This window comes from Apodemus sylvaticus, chromosome 22, assembly GCF_947179515.1.
Source record: "Apodemus sylvaticus chromosome 22, mApoSyl1.1, whole genome shotgun sequence".
NCBI classification, from domain to species: domain Eukaryota; kingdom Metazoa; phylum Chordata; class Mammalia; order Rodentia; family Muridae; genus Apodemus; species Apodemus sylvaticus.
In genome coordinates, this window is record NC_067493.1 from 27,338,773 (window position 1) to 27,359,607 (window position 20,835).

At 48.0% G+C, this 20,835-nt stretch overlaps 1 protein-coding gene across 1 annotated transcript in view; it reads left to right on the forward strand.

Moving 5' to 3' along the window:
* Positions 1 to 7,901: 7,901 nt before the first annotated feature.
* Positions 7,902 to 20,835, forward strand: part of C22H7orf50 (chromosome 22 C7orf50 homolog) — a 100,103-nt gene continuing 87,169 nt past the window's right edge. Inside the window, exons 1-2 of the mRNA XM_052169093.1 lie at positions 7,902 to 7,979; positions 12,780 to 12,909. Coding sequence (XP_052025053.1) covers positions 12,781 to 12,909 — 129 coding nt within the window. The 5' untranslated portion in view covers positions 7,902 to 7,979; position 12,780. The remainder of the gene's footprint in view (positions 7,980 to 12,779; positions 12,910 to 20,835) is intronic.

Here is a 20,835-nt window from a genome sequence, read left to right on the forward strand (position 1 = left end):
AGCCAGGAATACTGGCTCTTTTCATACTGCTTTTCCAAGGGACCCAAGTTTGATTCCCAGCACCCATGTCAGGAAGTTAACAGGGAATCTGACCCCTTGGGCCTCTGTGGGCACCTATACTCATGTGCACATAACCATACACAGACACCCGCTGTCTTAGTTACAGTTTGGTTGCTGTGAAGAGACACCATGACCAAGGTAACTCTTATTTTTTGTTTGTTTGTTTGTTTTTTTTTTGTTTTCGAGACAGGGTTTCTCTGTATAGCTCTGGTTGTCCTGGAACTCACTCTGTAGACCAGGCTGGCCTCCAACTCAGAAACCCGCCTGCCTCTGCCTCCCAAGTGCTGGGATTAAAGGTATGCACCACCACCGCCCAGTCAAGGTAACTCTTATAAAGGCAAACATTTAATTGGGGATGGCTTATAGTCTCAGAGGCTTAGTCCGTCATCGTTATGGTGGAAAGTATGACATTGTAAATGTCATGACTGTGGTACTGGAGGAAGGAGGTGCTGAGAGTTCTACATCTTGATCCAAAGGCAACCAAAAAGAGACTACCATCCCCACTGGCTGGGGACTGAGCACTAGGAGACCTCAAAGCCCGCCTACACAGCGACACTTCCTTCAACAATGCCATACCTACTACAACAAGGCCACACCTCCTAATAGTGCCACTTCCCATGGTCTGCCACACCCACATACATGCATAGTTTAAAATCCCTCACAGATGTGCCCCATTTATGGTTTTGGGTTGGGTTGGGTTGTTTTTTGTTTTTTGTTTTTGTTTTTGTTTTTTTTTTTGAGAAAGAGCTTCTCTGTGTATCCCTGGCTGTCCTGGAATTCACAGAGATCCACCTACCTGTACCTCCCAAGTGCTGGGATTAAAGACATGTCCGTCCCATCACTGCTAGGCCACTTTTTGACTTTTAAGTTAATTTCAGATGTAGTCAAGTTGCTAACCAAGTGTAGCCATCCCATAATCCCTTCAAGTTGTCCCCTGACCTCCACACAGGTGTCATGGTAGGCATGATAAATAATAAGTCAATAATTAAAAAATAATTTGTAATCATATCGCTAAGGGACAGGTGAGTGTGGCTGCTAGTTAAATGTTCATAGCAGCTGTTTGCTGTTTTCTGGCATCCACACACACATATTGCATGCATACAGACAGACAACTGCCAAGGCCTAGGTAACTGTTACCTGGATAGCCTGCCATTATAAGGAAGTGTTCTCATATGTTTCTGCTGTTACTAGGAAACTTTCTAATGCCAAGATTGATTACATATGCTGTTATGTTCTGTGCCCTTGGAAAACAATCATGATAGACGTCAGTAGAACTGTTTTGTATAGTTACCCAACAGCACTTCCTGCACCTATGTATAAGCTTTTATGGTATTTGCTTCTATAAACTGTCCCTGGGATGGACCCCAATATAAAAAAGATACCTGCAAGCCGGGCAGTGGTGGCGCACACCTTTAATCCCAGCACTTGGGAGGCAGAGGCAAGCGGATTTGAGTTCGAAACCAGCCTGGTCTACAGAGTAAGTTGCAGGACAGCCAGGGCTACACAGAGAAACCGTATCTCGAAAAACCAACAAAAAAAGGAAAGAAAGAAAGAGAGAGAGGGAGAGAGAGAAAGAAAGAAAGAAAGAAAGAAAGAAGAAAAAAGAAAGAAAGGAAAAAAGAAAAGAAAGACACTTGCACCAATATAAGAAAATATTTGAAATAAGACTTCCATTTTAAGTAGTGGTTCAGTAAAGTTTAATTTCCCAAGGCCTCCCTGGGAACTGACATCCTCCTTGGCAGAAAGAGACATGTATGTAGGTAACTGATATCCTGGTTGGCAAGTTAAGTCATGAATGTTAGACAAGGCAAGTCCCCTGCCACAGTGGAATACCCCAAGCAATGGGAGCAGGACAAGTGTAAAACAAAGACATGTTGCTAAGGAAATCCCCTATCCCTAAATCCTGATTAGTGGAATAACTTGGCACAGATGTTTCTGGATGTTGGGCTTAAAAAACCCTGTCGGATCTTAACTTGGAGTCACGGTTCAGTTCCTGAATCTGGACCGTGGCCCTGGATGACCAGTCCTGGGGTGTGTGCTCAATAAACCATCCCCGTCAAACTGAGATCGGAGTTCATGTGGTTTGTGAGGTGATTCCGGGACCCCAACAACAAACAAACAAATAAGTAGAGGGAACGAACACAGGAAAGAAAGGCCAGTTGTATTCCGTTTGAGTTTGAGCCAGAGAGTCTTAGCTGGGAGGATGTGGTCCGTCTGACTCAGCCAGAGCTGCGGATGGGTCAGCACGGCAGCTAGGGCCACAGCTGAAACACATTTCCTCATCTTTATTCAGTTATGCTGCAAGCCTGGAGGAGGGTCATTAGTGATTTTTATTTTTAGAGTTTTCAGAGGGATAATGAAGTTAGTTTAAACATACATTTACTAGACTGGCAAGATGGGTGGTCACTGGGTAAAGGCCTTCCCCAGAAAGCCTGATGAGTTTGAACCCCAGGCCCCACATGGTGGAAGGAGAGGATTAAAGCTTACAGCTTGGCCTCTGACCTCCACACTCATGCTGTGACACTGACCCAATCACACACGAAGTAATAAATGTAAAAACTTAAACTAAATAAACAAAAATGAAAAAAATGAAAAAAAATTTTTTGAGAAAGGGTCTCACTATGTAGCTCTGGCTATCCTGGAACTCACACTATAGACCAGGCTAGCCTTAAACTCACAGAGATTCTCCTGATCAGACTCACAAGTGCTGGGATTAAGATATGTGCCACCACATCTAGTTTAAAAAAATGGATTTTTTTTTAAAAAAAATAGTGTGGTCATGGTAAATGGGTTAGCTTTTGAGTTTTTGAGATAGGAACTTCCTATGTGATCCAGCCTGACCTAGACTTCTGTCCTCCTGCCTCAGCCTCCACAGTGTTGGATTATGGGCCTGAGTCACTATACCCAGGTACTATTGTAATAGTAAATGATGGTGAGAAGGGAGAAAGGGAGGGACAGAGGACAGACAGACAGAAAGAGAGAAGGGCGGGTGGTATTGGGCCAACATGGAGCTCAGGGAATACGGCCTCAGAGGACGGGGAAATGAGAGTTAGTCTCAGCTACCAGATGATAGTATTTGGGGCTGAGGACATGGCTCAGTGGGTGAAGTGCCTGCTGTATAAGCACTGGGACCTGGTTGGGATCCCCACACCCCAGATGGTACCACACATCCGTAAACTCCAAGGTTGGGGAGCAGAGGCAGAAGGACCCTGGACCTGATCGGCAGCCTGCCCAAATCAGGGAGCTCCAGGTTTAGGGAGCAACTATGTCTCTAAGAATAAGTTGAAGCTAGTCATGGTGACACCTGCCTTTCATCTCGGCCCTCGGGAGGCAGAGGTAGTCACGTGGGTCGCCTGGTCTGCGTAGCAAGTTCCGGGCTAGCCAGAGCAGATAGCTACGCAGATGCAAACACACGCTCACACAAAGGAACACAGAGATCAATGGAGACAGAGCATGAGGAATTCCCTTGAGAGCAAAAATGTCCCTTCCATCCCCAAACAATTAGAGAAGGTGGTAATTTGGTAGGACAGAAAGCAACCCAGCCATCAATAGTTTTTACTCTCATGAACAGCAGCCAGGAGATAGAATGGGAGAGAAAACAGCATTTATATAACTAGTAAAGACAGAACACTTAATGATAAACCTTAGTAAGGTTCAGAGAAGACCTCTGTGGCATGGAACTCATCCACTCCTGAGACTAAGATCAAAAACCAGGATGTGGCAACATACGCCTATCCTCACAGCAAGGGGAAGGCAGAGGCAGGAAAATTATGAGTTTGAGGCTAGCCTGGGATACTTAGTGTCTGGAGTAGAAAAAAAGCAGATACAGATCGATAGAAAGTGTATTTGGCTGATCAGACATCCTGACAGTGTCCATTGCTTTTCCTAAATTAGTTTACACAGAGAAACTGGTCCTGGTTAGAAATACAGCAGCAAGTTTGCTTCCGGATGTAAGGAAGTCGCTGCTTAAATTCAGATTAAGAGCAAACGTGGACCAGGAGCTGCCTCAGCTGGTAAGATGCTTGCTGAACGGAGACGGGGCCCCGAGTTTGCATTCCCAGGATGCATGTTTTGTTTGTTTGTTTTTTTTAATGCCAATCTTGATGGTTCTGTGTCGTTCTAGCATTGGAGAGACAGAGACATGAAGATTACTGGAGCTCACTGAGGAGCCAGCCTGGACGAACCTGCAAGCTCTGGGCTCAGTGAAAGACCCTGTCTCAAAAAGTAATGTGGCAAAGTAATAGAGGAGAGCACCAGATGAAGACCTCCGACCTCCATACATGTGTGCACACGTGCATGAACACATGGACACCACACACACTCACACACTATACACATACCACACACTCACCCGCGCACACACAAACACACACATTCACACCACACATTTGCCTACACACACATATGCGTGCACGCGTACACACACACACACACACACCACACAGGGATACCACATACTCACCTGCACACACACACATGCACAGTACCCAACACACACCATATACACACACATACACACCAAACCACGCACATCACACACCACACACACACACACACACACACACACACACACACAGCCAAGCAGAACAGAAAAGAAAGTTCAGAAGGCCTTAAATGCATAGAGAGTTGGTGGGTAGGAAAAGACTGAGCTGTAAAATGATTGGTGTTAGGGTACCTGGCTAGGCTGGTGACATAACTTGGTAGAGTGCTCACCTAGCATGTAAGAAGCCCTGAGATCAACTCACATATACATTTAAATTGAAAGGGGAATAATTGGGGCAGGCAGTGGTGGCACATAATTTTAATTCCAATATGCCAGAGGCAGAGGGAGGCAAGTGGGTCTCTGTGAGCTCAAGGCCAGTCTTCAGAGTGAATTCCAGGATAGCCAGGGCTACACAGAGAAACCCTGTGTTGGAGAAAAAAAAACTTGGGAAAGAGTTGGGAAGAGAAAGGGAGTCAACAGGAATGGAAAGAGGACACTGACTGACTGACTGTGTGCAGTGTCACCTACTAAGTGGTAGCCCTAAATTATAGCCGATGAGCTGGAAGTGTCTGCACACACCCACTGGCACAGCTGACAGATCAGCTTATTGACCTGTCCAGTCCACACCATCAAGACTGAGTTGGGCCAGGCGTTGGTGGCACTAGCCTTTAACCCCAGCACTTGGGAGGAAGAGACTGGCAGGTCTTTTTGGTTCCCTGTGTTGTGCTGACCCCACCCCCCAACCATAAAATTATTGTTGTTGCTACTTTCTTAACTGTAATTTTGGTACTGTTATGAAAAGTAACTATCTGTTTCTGATTATCATAGGTGACACTGATGAAATGATTACTTCACCCCAAGGGGTTGCGACCCACAGGTTGAGAACCACTGCTCTGAGGGTTGTCAAGGAACCAAAAAGAAATCCACAGGCTGGGTCCTGAGTGGCATCTGACAGAACTACAGCTGACAAGATAAAGCTCCAGTTCTGAGGAATACAGGATATTGGGGCAACTTAACAGGAAAGGGAGTTAACTGTCTTCTTTGAGATGCCCAGAAACTGTTCAGGAGAATAAGGTCCATTCCTCGTCATACACTCTCCATCTAGCCCTAAGCCTGGTCCATGGCCATGTTAAGATAACATATCTTTATACAGAAGGATTATTTATTATCTCTGTTGTTGGCCACCTTCACGGCAAAGGCCAACTGAGCTGGAGTTCTTGATTCTCAGCCTGTTAGAGGCGTCAACAAAACTCATGTGAGGGAGTCCCTGTGTTTTCCCATAGCTTAATAATCCCCCCTCTCTCTGTTGTGCCTCACAAGGAATTGACTGTCTCAGTTGGCTAGACAATAAATCCTAGAATGCAGTTTCTAAAAGGGACGTGCGTCCTAGGTGTATATCATACAGCCCCTGCAAAGGTGGCTTGACCTCTGGCTCAGGTTGTCCCCTACCTGGTAGCCTCTCTGGGTTCCACCTCAAAGACCCGGTGTTGGAATCTGGTCCTCCAAATCTGTCAGAATCTCTTTCGAGTTCTCAGCTTTTTGGCTGTCTCTTCTAGATTCAACTAAATCTAGAAGCCTCAGGAAAAATGGCTTAGATGTCGGGCTAACTGTGCCGGATTTATTCTTTATTCCCCCACCCCCTTCTGTTCATTGCCTTCATCACATTCTACTGATAAATTGCCATTGGGTTCCCACAGAACAGGCCCCATCTCACCCTCCCTCCTCCCTCACTTCCTTCCTATCTGAGCCTCCAGGATCCCCTTCCTCCCCAGTGCTGTGATTACAACACTGGCAACAGGCTTGGCTTTATTTCTTTTTTACTGGTGACAGAACTCAGCAAGTAGTTCACCTACTGAGCTATATCACTAGTCCCTACTCGCATTTTTTTTCTTTTCTTTTTTTTCTATTTTTATTTTCTGAGACATTATATATCTCTATGCTACCAGGCCTAAATAAAGTGTAAAAACAACAGCAACAACAACAACTACTACTATTGTTGTTATTATTATTATTTGTGGTGCTAAGGAGGGAATCCAGGGAATTGGCAAGGACTTGAGCTCTGATTTCATCACCCCACCCCATCTGTAGTTTTGAGGCAGGGTCTGACTATGCAGCCTTGGCTAGCCTGGAACTCACTATGTAGATCAGGTTACCTCACTTGTAGAGATCCACTTGCCTCTTCCCCAATATGGGACTTTAAGGCTGTTGTAGGGTATTCACAAGAGAAGACTCCTCACTGGATGATAAACCCCAGGGTAGCACTAAGCCTTTCTCTGGGTGAGGGTTTTTTGATTGTTTGTTTGTTTGAGACAGGGTTTCTCTGTATAGCCCTGGCTGTCCTGGAACTCACTCTGTAGACCAGGCTGGCCTCGAACTCAGAAATCTGCCTGCCTCTGCCTCCCAGAGTGCTGGGATTACAGGCATGCGCCACCACCGCCCGACTCCAGGTACGTTTTTAAGCACTAAAAACATGTTCTGAGTTGTCATACAATTAAAAAGAACAGTTAACCAGAAGAGGAACTACAGAAGCTATAAAGCAAGGTCAGTACGTGCTGAGACTTTCCCAGAACTATGTGGACTGTGATGGATTAGGCCCTTGTTCTAGTTGTGACAGGTGGTGCTATGTGCTGAGTTTTACAGCCTCAATGGTACTTCCAACATGGAGTCAGTGTGCTAATTGGCACTGTTACAAGGCCAGTGACTGCTATGCCAGACCCTTTACATTACATCTTAACTACTTTGTGTGTGTATACATACCAACATACGTACATATTTGTGTGTGTGTGTGTTTGTGTGTGTGTGTGTGTGTGTGTGTTTGGAGGTCAGAAGACAACTGGTGGGAATTGGTTTTCCTTCCGATATGTGGATCCTGGGCATAAAAATAACGTTACCAAATTTTACAATAAACACTTCTACCGTCGGAGACCCCGAGTTTCTAAGTCTCCTGCCTCTATCTCTTTGGTGCTGGGATTATAGGCTACAACAGGATCTGTTGTCAATTTTGTCTGGCTTCTAACTCCCTACAAAGCTGAGGATAGCCTTGAACTCCTAATCCTCCTGCCTCAGCTTCCCGAGAGCTAAGACCGAAGGCGTGCACCTTCAGGACTGGCACCCATTTATTAGCTTTACCATGTTGAAATTCTCTGAGCGGTGTTCCACCAGCCCAGTCCAGCATCAGGGGCTAGAATTCGGCCGCATGTGCCCACGCCCACCAGGAGTTGCCCTGGCAACTGCCTGCGCTCTCAGCTCAGAGAGATGACGCCACTATCCTGCGCCAGGGCTGCGCCCTCCCACGTGACGGCTATTGGCTGGCTGGAAGACGGACGCAGGCCTGGTCCAATGGATAGAGCCGAGCTTCCGAGGGCGGGACGACGCGGAACCAGCGGAGCTGCAGGTGGAGGCGCGTGGCAGAGGTGTGCAAGAGTGGGAGCTGCAGGTGCGTGGTCAGCGGGTGCTTGGGGTACTGGGCGGGGTGTCGCAGCCGCCCGGGGAGACTGCGACCTGGTCCCGGGTGTGCGTCTCTGCCCAGCCCTCCACGTGGATCTCCAGAAATCTAGTCAGCCACCTACCTACCCATTTACTCCCGGATACATCCGACCACTTAGCCATTCGCCCACCCCCTCCGTCTACTTAAACATCCATCCACTCTTCTACCGAATACCCAATTATCCATCCGTCCACCCACCTATACACCCAGGCAGCCACCCATCCATTCATCCACATCCTTCATCCACCCACCCACTCACTTATTCATGCACCCAACAGTCCTTCCAAGTTGGATGTGGTGGTACACAGCTGTGGTCTCAGTATCCTGGAGGCTGGGACTTAAAAAAAAATTGATGCTATCTCCAGTCCAACCGTGTCGTCCAAATGAGACTCTGTTTCAAAAACTGCAAAAGGATTCTTTGGGTTCCTTTTATGTATCGGTGTCACTTAAGGCTCTGGAAGGAAACAGAGGACAGAATAGGAATCCCAGATCCAATGATCCCGGGTTTTAGACTGTAGAAGATCTCTTATTAATGGTCTTAGGTACCATGGAGGTACCTTTAGGGAGTCTCTTTCCTTCTTTGACCTTGCTGAGACAAGGTCTTTCTGGTGTCTGCTGCTGCACTGTGTCCCGCAGGCAGGCTTACTCTCCTGTCTCTGCCTCCCGTCTCACCATAGGAGAGGCGAGATGGCAGATTCACACACTGCATCCTGCTTTTTATGTAAGTCCCAGGAATGGAGCGCATACCATCCAGCTTGTGCAGCAAGTGCCTTTACCCACTGAGAACTCCTAGCTCTCTGTCTTCTTACTTCACTGCTGCATGAAGCAAAGCAGTCAGTGTCTCCGGTTTTTATTTCCTAAAGGACTAGTGAAGTTGGGGATCTTTTCGTGTTCTTCAGTGTTTGTTCTAGAATTTGCAGTGTGTGTGTGTGTTATGCATGTGTGTATGCCAGGTCAACTTTAGGTGGTCCCCAGAAGCCATCTACCTTATATGTGACAGTGGCCTGGAACTCACCAGTTAGACTAGGCTGGGATGGAACTCAGGTTGCCAGGCTCAGTGGTAAGTGCCTTTACCTCTGAACCATATTGCTGTCTCCCCCTCGCCCACCGATTCTTTTGTTTTGCTTTTCGAGAGAAGGTTTCTCTGTGTAACGAGCCCTGGCTGTTCTAGACTCCCTTTGTAGATCAGGCTGGCCTCAAACTCACAGAGGTCCTCCTATCAGTGCCTCTTGAGAGCTCTGGGTTCAAAGGTGTGCACCACCACCACACCTGGCACCCAGATTCTTTTATTGTGTAATTGCCAGAGTTCTTCTGTGGTGGTGGTGGTGGTGGTGGTGGTGGTGGTGGTGGTGGTGGTGGTAATGTAGCCCCTTAATCCTTGGCGGCAGAGGCAAGTGGATCTCTGTGAGTATGAGACTGGCGTGCTCTACGGAGAGAGTTCCAGAACAGCCAGGGTTATGGAGAAACCATGTCTTGAAAAGCAGACAGAGTTCTTCTCAGGCTCTGCAAGCAGATTTCACGCATGCAGTGTGTTTGGTAGACAAGCACGACTCTCAGTATCTCTTCTTTCTCACTGGCACTGTTCGCTGTGAGAAGCTTTTAAATTTTGTTTTATTATTTTCATTTATTTTTTAAAATTGCTAATTTAGTGTGTGTGTGTTTGTGTGTGTGTGTGCATGTGTATGTGTGTGTATAAAACTGAGTGTATGTGTGTATAGCGTGTGTGTAGGATCCCATGGAGGTCAGAAGAGGCATTGGATCTCCTAGAACTGGAGTTCTAGTGGGTAAAAGCACTTGCCCTACAAGCTCGATGACCTGGGTTCGATCCCTGGGACTTACATAAAAAGCTGGATGCGGTCGTGTGAATCAGTAATCCTGAGGTGGAGATAGGAGAGTTCCAGGCAGCTGTAACCCACCACGTGGATGCTGGGAACTGAACCCAAGTCCTTTGCAAGAGTAGTACGTACTCTTAACCTCTGAGCCATCTTGCTAGCACCTTTATATTTCTATTTTTAATTGTGTGTGTGTATGTGTGTGTGTGTGTGTGTGTGTGGGTCCAGAGGTGTTGGATCTGGAGCAGGAATTATAGTCGATTTCGAACTGCCTGATATAGGTTCTGGGAACTGAACTTGGGTCTTCTGCAAAAGCTCATAACCACTGAGCTTCTCTCTAGCCCAAGAAGGGAAGTTTTTAGTTATGAGCTTATTTCTTCTTAGACTATCTAGTTATTGGTATTTTATCTGAGAGGCCACAGTGTTCTCCAGGGCCATGAGAGTTCATCCCTGGAAATCCTAACAATCTTAGGCTGGCCTGTTAAAACCAACTTTGCATACCAGTACATTTCCACTCTCAGGAGGCAGAAGCAGGTAGATCTCTGTGAGTTCAAAGTCAGCCAGGTCTTTATTGTGAGACCAGGTTTATGTTGTATAAAAAGCAGAAGTGTCTTAGGCGTGGACTCTTTTACATGTGGGGCTTGGTCCATCCTGCAGTTCTGAGGTTCATATTTGCTCCCCACCCTCCCTGTGGCTCTTCAGTGGTCCTCCAACTGATGGGGAGGTAGCTTGCTCTTTGAATTGTCATGATACCTTTGTCACTTGACTACAAACAAACTCAGATGCTCACTAGAACAACCACTCATCGCCTCAGTTACGAATTGCTGTCTCTACGAACCTGGTAATGTCGTAGAACCATCTTTTTCTTTTTTTCCCCCCTGCAAATAGACTTCCTGATTAACTTTTTAATGCTAACTTCCAGGGTAAGCTCGGCCTCGCTTCTCTCCTAAGCGGTGTGTAAATATTTGCTGAACTTTCTTTATTTCTCTAACGAGGTAATTGGCTGGCGTCACCACCCCTATTTCCAGTGTCCCTGTGTCAACATTCTCTCTTTCTTTTAAGATTTCTTATTACATTGCTAATTGAAATTTGTAGCCTTTGGCTTCAAATATTCTTCTTTTTTAATGGAGGAGGCTTAATTAAAAAAAGAGAGAGAGAGAGCGCTTGGAGTTTTCTGATTTAGAATAGTATATTATTTCTGTGTGTCATCGACAGTGACTGTCCCCTTGGGTCAGGGCTGCCCTGATGACACCGCCTCACACACGGGGGTTATATGACTGCAGATTTATTCTCTGGGGTCTTCATAGCTTCTAGATCTCTCCCATCCTTCCCATTCTGCTGATTTTCCTCTTTTTCCTCCTCTTTTCCTTTCTTTCCTTTTCTATTTTTGTACTAGGGACTAAATCTGTGACCTTTCTACCCACTAAGTTGATCTCTGGCCTTACAATCTTTGCTTTGTTTTGTCTTTTGAAGTTCTCACTTTCGAGTTCCAGGTTGGTCTTGCACGTCTGATGCTCTTCCTACTCCTGCCTCCTGAGTACTGGGATTACAGATGTGTGCCACCGAGTGCAGGGAGGCAGGCTCATGGTGTAGGATGGCCTGGAGTTAGTGACAGTCCTCCTGCCTCACAATCCCTGCCTTGCATGTTGGTTAGTTTTACATTCATGGGCTTCTGTTTTTTCCTGCTATATGAGAAGGTAGACTGTAGGACTGGATTTGTTCAGTGCCTCAAATCTAGCTTCATTCAGTCCTTAGGAGTGTCTCTGGGCTCTGCACCAGCTCCAAGAAGACCTTAGGCCCCTTGGAGTCTTTTAGCCTCTCCTGTGATTGGGGCATAGTACTGATCATAGCTCACATAGGGTTGTGACTTAGCCTAGATTTGGAAAAGATGGAACTGCCCCCTAATATGTACTAATTAAGAAATAAGCAGATTTCTACCTTTGGAACCTGATGACAGTAAAGATGGTGTTGTGCTTAATCTTTTTATTTTATTTGTTTGTTTTTTGAGACAGGGTCTCTTTACAATATTTGCTGTCCTGGAACTCCCTGTGTAGATGAGGCTAACCCAGAACTTCCAGAGATCCACCTGCTTCTGCCTCCCAAGTGCTGGGATTAGAGGAGTGTGCCACTGTGTCTGGCTATTGCTCTCTGTCTTTCCATCCAGTGTTGCTGTTGAGTTAAGAAATGCAGTCTCTGGTATTTTGGCCCAGGCCTGCCATCCCTAATAGAGGCTGTAGGTTCACAAGTTCAAGTCCCACTTGGGCTGCAGAGTGAGCTCAAGAGGCCAGCCTGAGTCATTTAGTAAAACCCTGTTTTAAAATCAAAGAAAAAGAAAAATTAGATATCTGTGTTAAAGGGGACTCCTGGAAGATGGTGGCCATTGCTGAATCCACAGTGGCATATGCTTTGATCTTCTTTTAACGTTGTATGTTTGGTGTGTGTGTGTTCATTTATGTACGCACATGTGCATGCATGGACATGTGAGTACATGTGTTTGTAGGTGAGAGGACTATCAGGTATCTCTTGCCCTCCATCTTATTTTTTGAGACATAGTCTCTCACTAACCCTGGAGCTCACCAGTTCTGCTAGACTGTCTGGCCAGTGAGCTCGAGAGATGCTTCTGTCTCCACCCCCTTGCCTGCCTTTGCAGGTGGGCATTGCCACACCTGACTGGTTTTTTTTTTTTTTGTTTTTGTTTTTGTTTTTTTTTTATTTTATAGATTCTGGGGCTCAAGCCCTCCTGGTTGTATGGGAAGCATCTTACCAGCAGCCATTGTCCTGGTTAGCTTATTTTCTTTAAAGCTCCGTTTGTGTGACAGCGAGAAAGCATCCTCTCCACTCTGTCTGCCAGCACAGTGCTTCGTGGCACAAGGCCTCTTCCTTCCTACCATCGATCAACCTGCACCCTCTCTTCCAGGATGGCAAAACCTAAGAGGAAAGGTCTCGAAGGGACGGGAAAGGAGAGTAAAAAGCAGAAGATGACACTGGCAGGGGAGACGCCGAGGGCATCTGAAGCCAGGCCAGGCAAGGAGGCGGCTAACACCGTGGTAAGTGACTTCGCGAGGAGTGTCATTGGCGTGCTTGGTGCTTCCTGAGATGGGTAGGAGACAGGAACGTGGCTGCTGCTCGGGTGCCGTGTTTACTGTGGACTGTAATGGACCAGCCTGGCTGGGTGGAGAGTCTGGGATCCGGAGCCTCCTGGCTGTGTGCCTGGGGTGTGGTCGAGGAACCTATGTCTGAAAAACTCAAGTCTCGGGGCCGGGCCACGGCTCAGTGACAGAGCACTGGCCTAGCACGTGGGAGGCCCTGCCTTTGAGCCCAGCACCAGTAAACAAACAAAATCCTTCCTGCTCTATGGAAAAAACATTTTTAATCATGTTTATTACTCATGCATGCATCCTTGTACCTCGTGGTACTGGTCTGGAGGTCACTAGGCATCGAGAGGGAGAAGCGTCTCTCCGTCCACACTGTGGGTTCCAGGGCTCAAACTCAGGTTACCAGGCTTGGTAAGCCATTACCTTTATCCATGAGCCATCTTACTGGCTCAAAGGATAGATGTTAATACTGTCTGTTATTATGGTATGAACAATTCTAACTATTGTTTGGGTTTCTTTTTCACCCTATTTAACATGTATCTGGCATGTGTATGCAGTGTGTGGATACATTTAAATGTAAATTTTTTTTCTTTACATTTCTTTATGTATGCATGTGTTCACCTTCGTGGTGTGTGTGTTAAAGTCAGAGGACAACTCATGGAATTCAGTTCTTTCCTTCCACGAATGTGGGATTGAACTCGTCCTCGGGCTAGATGGCGAGCTCCTGTCCATATGCAGAACCATACACAGCACTGGCCACAGATACATTTACATTTTAACATTTAAAATCTTCTGGTTACCTTTGGAGTTCTAGGTCTTAAACTCTTTCATTGACAGTGAGTCTCACCTTTCATATCAGCTGCCTGCAGCCCCCCAGACACCATCAGATACTAATATTTCACATTTATTAGTTAGTAAACAAACCCTGCTCAGACGCACACATGATGCCGTGGCTGGGCCTTGGGGGACCTTTTGTTCTTTGGTGATATAGTTCAGACAGGCCTTGAGTTTGCGAACCCATCACCTCCTCCTGGGTGCTGGGATTATAGGCGTGTGATATTACACCTGGCAAGGCATTTTCTATTCCACTGTGCTGGGGATGGAACCCAGGGCCTTGCCCATGACACAGGAAGCAGTCCAGGCATGTTTTAGTCAAGTCTTTCTTATGCTGCATCTTGATCTGATTGGGAGCCTGGAGTTGGCAAGGGAAGCACAGGTCGTGTTTGCTGCTCTGGACACAGCGTCGGGAGGCAGGAGCTCTGGGCTGTTCCATGAGGCCTGGGCTCACTGGCCTTCCTCTGAGCCAGTGACGCTCTGGTGGCCTGGGCAGCAGGGGACTGGCCAACAGAGGTCGGCAGCCACACTTGTGCTGAATGGAAGCAGGAGAGGAGAGTAGGGCGTGGTCCCCCGGCTGGCAGGCAGCCTTCCTCTGTGGCCACTGTGACTTAGGACTGGGGACTCAGGTCCTTAGGTCCCCTTCTCGTGTTTCTGGAAGCCAGGCTTGCATACAGAATGAGGCCATTCTCCGCTTAAGAATGCTGATCTCTGTGGACAAAAACATCTCTTCCTTTGGCTCTCATGGGAAACTGTCAGAAGGATGTGTCAGGCATATTTTTTTTAAGAGGAAAAATAGGGAATGCTGAGCCTGAGCATTCAAGGAGCACGGGAAGCAAGGCCTGCCGTCGGCAAGCCCAGCACATGGACTATGCTGGTCCAGTCCTGTCACCCTGTGGCTCGAAATGAGTTTCTGGACTCTGCCTCAGGGAAGAGGCCTTTGTCCCTACTTGGGCCACTCCATTGTCCTCCCAGAAGTATCAGTGTGGGGAGCTCCCAGGGCCTGCATAGCCATTTCCCACAGCTCCGTGCTCTGTGCCTGCGCCAGGACCGCCCAAGTGTCCCCAAGTGCTGGGAACTTCATTGCCCCTTGGGGAGTGGTTTCCATGGAACCCAAGTTCCACTTGGGGCTCTGAGCCCTGTGGAGCCTGCTGCCTGCTTAGACCACGGCCCTCTGGGTCCTGGTGCCGAGGCCTGGAGGAGTGGGTGGTTTGTGATATCCCTGCACAGGGAGAGAGTTCAAACACCCCACCAGACAAGTTCCTATTTCCTGGCTGCTGGTCTGAGAAGGCCCTGGCCCTGCCGCCTCCCTCTTCCTGGATTCCCACAGGCAGCAGATTTGTGAGCCTCGGTGGGAGCTGGAGTTCACAGTAATTCCCTACTCTTAGTGACACCCTGGGCCACGGGCATCTTGCCCTTGTCTCCTGAAGGAAGCCCTTCCTGGAGCCTAGGTCCCAGTCTCTGCCTTAGTCCTTCCAGACTTCTCACAGTGAAGAGCTGCAGATGAAGCTATAGGAAGTGCTTGTACTCAGGAAGGGCTGATGAGACCCCAGGCTGGACCACATTGGCTTGCCTGGCACCCATTTGAGCCGGGGCTAGCCAGGAGGGGGTGTGTTTCTGACAATACCTCTCTGTCTCTCTGCTATCACGCTGTGAATGCTGATGAAGGCTGGTCAGATGTGGAGACCAGACTGTCCCACACCAGGACAGCTCCGGCTGGATGTATAGACAGTCACCAGTCACTAGCGAAAGGAACAGAGCATGTTTTTGTTGTTTGTTTGTTTGTTAGTGTTGTCTTTTGAGAATTCGCTGCAGTTAGGGCTAGGATAAGAGTGAAATATTTGCTGTGCAGTCATGAGTGTAACCGACTTGAGGGGTCTTAGCAGAGCTTGTTTCTGTGTCAATTAAAGACTTAAAAGCCAGGAAAAACCTTACATACACCCAGACAGCCGCAGGTAACAAACTGTATTACACGTGATGAAGGTGGAACTCACACGCGTGTGTACACATACTGCAAAGAGTATGTGTACAGCTAGCCCAGCCAGTGGCATCTAGGTTCCCAGGGGCACCTTTCTTGTCCATGGTGGGTCCTCCCAAATGGGACTTAGGCTGCATGGACGACATCAGAGCTGCTGACTTGGTCGCTGGGCTGTACCCCCTTAGAAAGTCACATACATCATGTGGGCGTTCAGCCTGTGGTTTCTTAGGAAGCCATCCAGAAGGACTTGGGAACTTTATGGCCTGGAGTCTGCCCAGATCCCTCCCAGCCATGCTAACACAGTGACTGTCCAGCCTGGGTTTTTGTCGCTGCACCCTTGGGGTGAGTGGTGCTGGTCTTCGTAACAGTGCCTGGGAACCATATTGGTTGTCTTAGGGGAGTGGCTAGACAGTGGCCAGAAGCTGAGTCCCGCTGCTAGCCTTTGGACTGATGGTTAGAGTCTGATTCCTCGCTCTCCACACCAGGCTGTGTGGGTTCCTCTGGGCCTTGCTGTGGGGAGTCTTGTCTCTGCTCTGCGCCCTAGCTGCACTGTCCTCTTTGGGTGTTTGGTTGTCCGTGGCTGTAGGCACCTGCTCTGCGTGGTCCCCACACATCTGTTTACTTGTGTACGGGGTTTGGATCTTTGGCCCATTTCTAGATTGGGGTCTTGGGAACGTGCTGTGGGCATCACCGTGAGTCTCGCTCACTTCCTGTCTCCAGGAGATTCCAGCACTGGGGTTGTTGTATCATGTCATGGTGCATGTGTCTGGGGACGTGTGATGGAGTATCTGCAGTGTACCCAGCAGGAGGACTGGGGAGGAGAGGGGGCTCTTTGAGTCACAGCCCTGCTCTAAGTGTTTTAACTTATAGCCCCTCCTGTGGGCATGCTCTTACTGCCTGACTGCTGTTTCAGTCTCTTGTGTTAGCATCCCTGTTTCTGGGATTATGAGCACAGCCCTCACACTGGCTGTGTGTGAGGTTGTCAGTGCTCAGGTAAGAAGCACAGCTCTGTTTAAGGACACCACCTGGCTGGGGTCATAAAGTGCTCGCTTGGGTGTGCACAAAGCTCTGGGTCCATCCCCATCGTGACACAAACCAGATGTGGTGCCACCCTGTAATCCTGACAGCACCCTGGGAGGTGGAGGCAGGACGGTCTGGGGCTCAAGCCTATCCTTGGCTACCTAGCAAGTTGGAAGCTGCTCTGGATGGCATGAGTATCTGTCTACACAGGTGAGCCCCTAAGGAGTTATCCACTCCCTCAGTGGTCATCCCTGAACACACATACATATGAGTGACACTAAAGTGACCCAGCAGAGTGTATTTATAAATACATACGTGTGTATCTGTGTATGTGTGACAGAAATAAAGAAAGGTCATGAAGTTGAGAGGGGGCCATGAGGGGAGGAGCCAGAGTCAGGAGTGTGTGGGGTGACAGTGGTGTAAGTATGGTACTCATGTGTGAAATAATTCTGGGAAAATAATGACAAATGCTAAACATAAAAGCAAATAAAAATAAGCTATAAGTGTGTGTGTGACACACAGTAAAAAAAAAAAAAAACCCAGAAAATTTCAAAGAAGGAAAAAGGAAAACATCAAAACTCTACTTGAGAAATCCAAAACAACAGCAACAACAAAAAAGTGTGCATTTCTCATTGAGATTTACTTAGCATCTTAGGAACGTCTTTCTTCACATTCATTGTCCATTCATAAATTATCTTTGACTAAATGTCTGCTCAAGTTTTACCTTTTTATCTTAGTTTTTTTAAAAACAACAGAATCCATTTTTATTTTATTTTTGTATAGTACTGGGGATTAAACTTAGGGTATTATGTATGCTAATGAAGTACTCTCTCATCACTGGAGTATTCCAGGCAGGGGCTCCCCTACCTACCTGCTCTGCCCACTATGGCTGCATCTGTCCAGTGCCTATGGTGGGTCATGTTTCCATGTGTGGAACCCTCTCCAGCTGGTATCTCTCTTGCCCGTGCCAGTGTCGGTGCCCTCCAGCCTACACCCAGTCATGCTGAGTGCTAGTGCAGGCAGTTTGTCCTGCCGCATAGCATCCCTGGATCCTTAACTGTGGATAGCCAGGGTAGCTCAGGAGCAGGAACAGTCTTGCTACATCTCTCCCAACTCGACAGGGCTGGCCGCTGGCTCATGGTGGGAAGGAATGATGGCCGTGTGTGTGTCACCGCTGGGGTGAGGTTGCCACGGGCACTGCTCTGCCTCACTGGGAGATGTGGGCTCTGAGCAGGGTTTCAAGCAGTGTCACAGTAGCTTCTGTGTGTGCATGGATGGGACTGAACACCAAGAGGGTGGTTCATTTAGGATCTATGTACTCCTGAGGTCAGACACAACCTCTCCAGCCCACAGGACACAGGCTGCTATCCAGGGCCTGTGGGTCACCAGTGCCCCGGCCTCCCTCTTCTGTCTCTAGGGAGGCTACTGCCGACTGATCTGGTGGCAGCTCCTGGGTTAAGTGAATATAAACCAAGATAAAGGAATCCTGCCTGGAAACCCCAGAGGAGCTTAGCACAGTGTTTGAATTCTGGCGGAGGCCAAGGACAGGCGTGTGTGGCATGTCAGGGATTGATGATGTCTGGGGCCTACAAGGGAAGAGCTGGCCTCAGGAAACCGGTGTCTGTGTAGCCTGTCTGTCACTGTCTTCGCACCATGGAGCTGGCCCAACCGGGATAACTTGGGTCATTGCCCGTGGGCAGAACTGACAGTTGAAAACTCTGTAACTCCTGTGTTGAGACACACCATGCTGTCCTGGGGTGGGGTGGAGGGCGGGGAGGATGGTGCCACCAGAGGCTCGCCTGCCTTTCTCTAAAAGAGTTTTTTTTTTTTTTTTTTTTTTTTTTTTTTTTTTTAAATTCTGGTAGATTCTTAGGAAGTTGCAAAACTGCACAAAAGGCGGCCCCAAGTACCCTTCACCCAGTTTCCTGCGGTGACAGATGGTGCCCTGTGCCGGGGCCCAAGTGATGAAGCGGGAGCGATGGGGCAGCCTGTTGTGCTTGTGAGAGTGTGTTCCTGTGCAGTCTTAGCACACACGCTGACCCCCATAACCACTAGGCAAAATACAGCCAAGCCCTCAGCCCTCAGCCACGAACAGAGCCAAGGGTTTCTGTGATCCTTGCTTTTGTGACTCAAACTGACATGAGTGTTTGTGATGGTGGGTTTTGTTTCTGTGGGGTTAGCGCCAGGGTGTGGTTGCTGGGTGGTACAGCGCAAGTGCACTTAGGTCTTAAGAGACTGTATTCCCACCAGTGGCTGTTTGATTGTCCCCAAATCAGATGTGTTTGTGCCTGCAGCATGTCCCTTTTCTATTTTTTTTATTTTTTTTTTAAGATGGGGACTTGCTGATCTAGAATTCAGAATTCGTCCTACCCTGCCTCTCGAGTGTTGGGGTCAAAGGCACACACCCCCAGACATGGTTTATATGGTGTTAGCATGGGAATCCAGGACCTTGAGCATGCTAGGTAGCCATTTTACCCAACCAGGCCACATCCCCATTCCTGTGTTGATGTTGGACGTGCCTTGTCTCATAAGCCTATCTGCCTCTTTCTCCTGGAGCTTTTTGGGGTGGCCACCCGGCTACCCCACCAGTCCTATTCAGAGCAAGCAGGCAGCCACTCAGCGGCCTCTACCCAAGCTCAGGCACCAGCCTGGGGTCAGGTCTGTGGAGGAACTGGTGACACTAGCTGTCCTCACTGCCATGGAAACCTGACAGTTCTCACTCTGCTCCAGAACAACAACAGCAACAACAACAACAACGAACAGTACCCTCTCCCCATCCCCGAGGCAGCTGTGTCCCTGATGTTCCCGCTGCTCAGGCGTCTGCCTTGCTCTGCCAGGGTGATGTTTCTGCGCCGAGCTTCCTCGTGCCTGATAGAGAATGACTCAGCCAACATTATTGGAGAACATTTGTTGTTTTTTCCTGAGTTGCACATGATTGATGTTAAAAAAAAAATTAGCAAGTACAGAAATAATGCTCAGGAATAACCAAGAGCATTTCTGCCTCCCTAGGGTGCACTGTGGTGGGGTTTTGGACTATTTGGTGCCGTGATACCTCCATCATAGTGTGTAGGACAGTGTGAACCACACACAGGCCTGGGAACTGTGTGTGCACATATATCTAGATTCCTGCTTTCCAGTTACAGGGTTTGTTTGGGTGTTTTGTTCTGTTTTGTTTTTTGTTCTTTTGAGACAGGATCTCACTGTGAACCTCTGGCTGGGTTGGAACTTGGTGTGTAGAGCAGGCTGGCCTCGAACTCACAGAGATCCAACCTGGCTGTGCTTCCTGAGTGCTGGGAGGCATGCGCATTGCCACACCCGGCTTTGTTTCCTTGTTTAGCTGACTGTGTGTGCACACGCTCATGTGTGTGCACATAGGTGTGCGTGCTTGGGAAGTTGTTCCTTGTTTAGCTGTCTGTGTATGCAGGCTCGTGTGTGTGTGTGTGTGTGTGTGTGTGTGTGTGTGTGTGTGTGTGCGCGTGCACGCTCATGTTGGGGAAGTATGGAGGTTGATATTGCGTGTCTTCCTCAATCATACTTCATCCTGTTCTTGAGACAGCGTCTTGTACTGAACCCAGGGCTTGCTGATTGGCTAACCTAGCTGGCCAGCAAATCCTAGGCTCCCCTTCACCTCTCCAGCGCTGGGGCTGAAGGCCCATGCACAGACACACTTGTTTTTTTTTTTTGTATTTTATTTTATTTTTTATTTACATTGCAAATGATTTCCCCTTTTCTGGCACACTTGTTTTTTTAACTTGATTGCTTGGGATCCAAACTCAGCTACCGATTCTTGTACCGCAGGGACTTTACCAGCTAAGATATCTTCCCAGGCCCGCTTCCTTGCAGTTTTTGAGACAAGGTTTTATTCTCTAGCCCAGGCTGGCCTGGAATTTGTGACCCTCCTGTCTCCGTCTCCTGAGTGAAGGGATGGCAGACGTCCACTGCCAATCTTGTCTTTGGAGTGTACATTACAAGATGCAGGTGTGCCCTGGCTATACCCCAGCCCACTGCTCTCTTGTGGGTCATTCAACTATTACTTTTAAAAAATA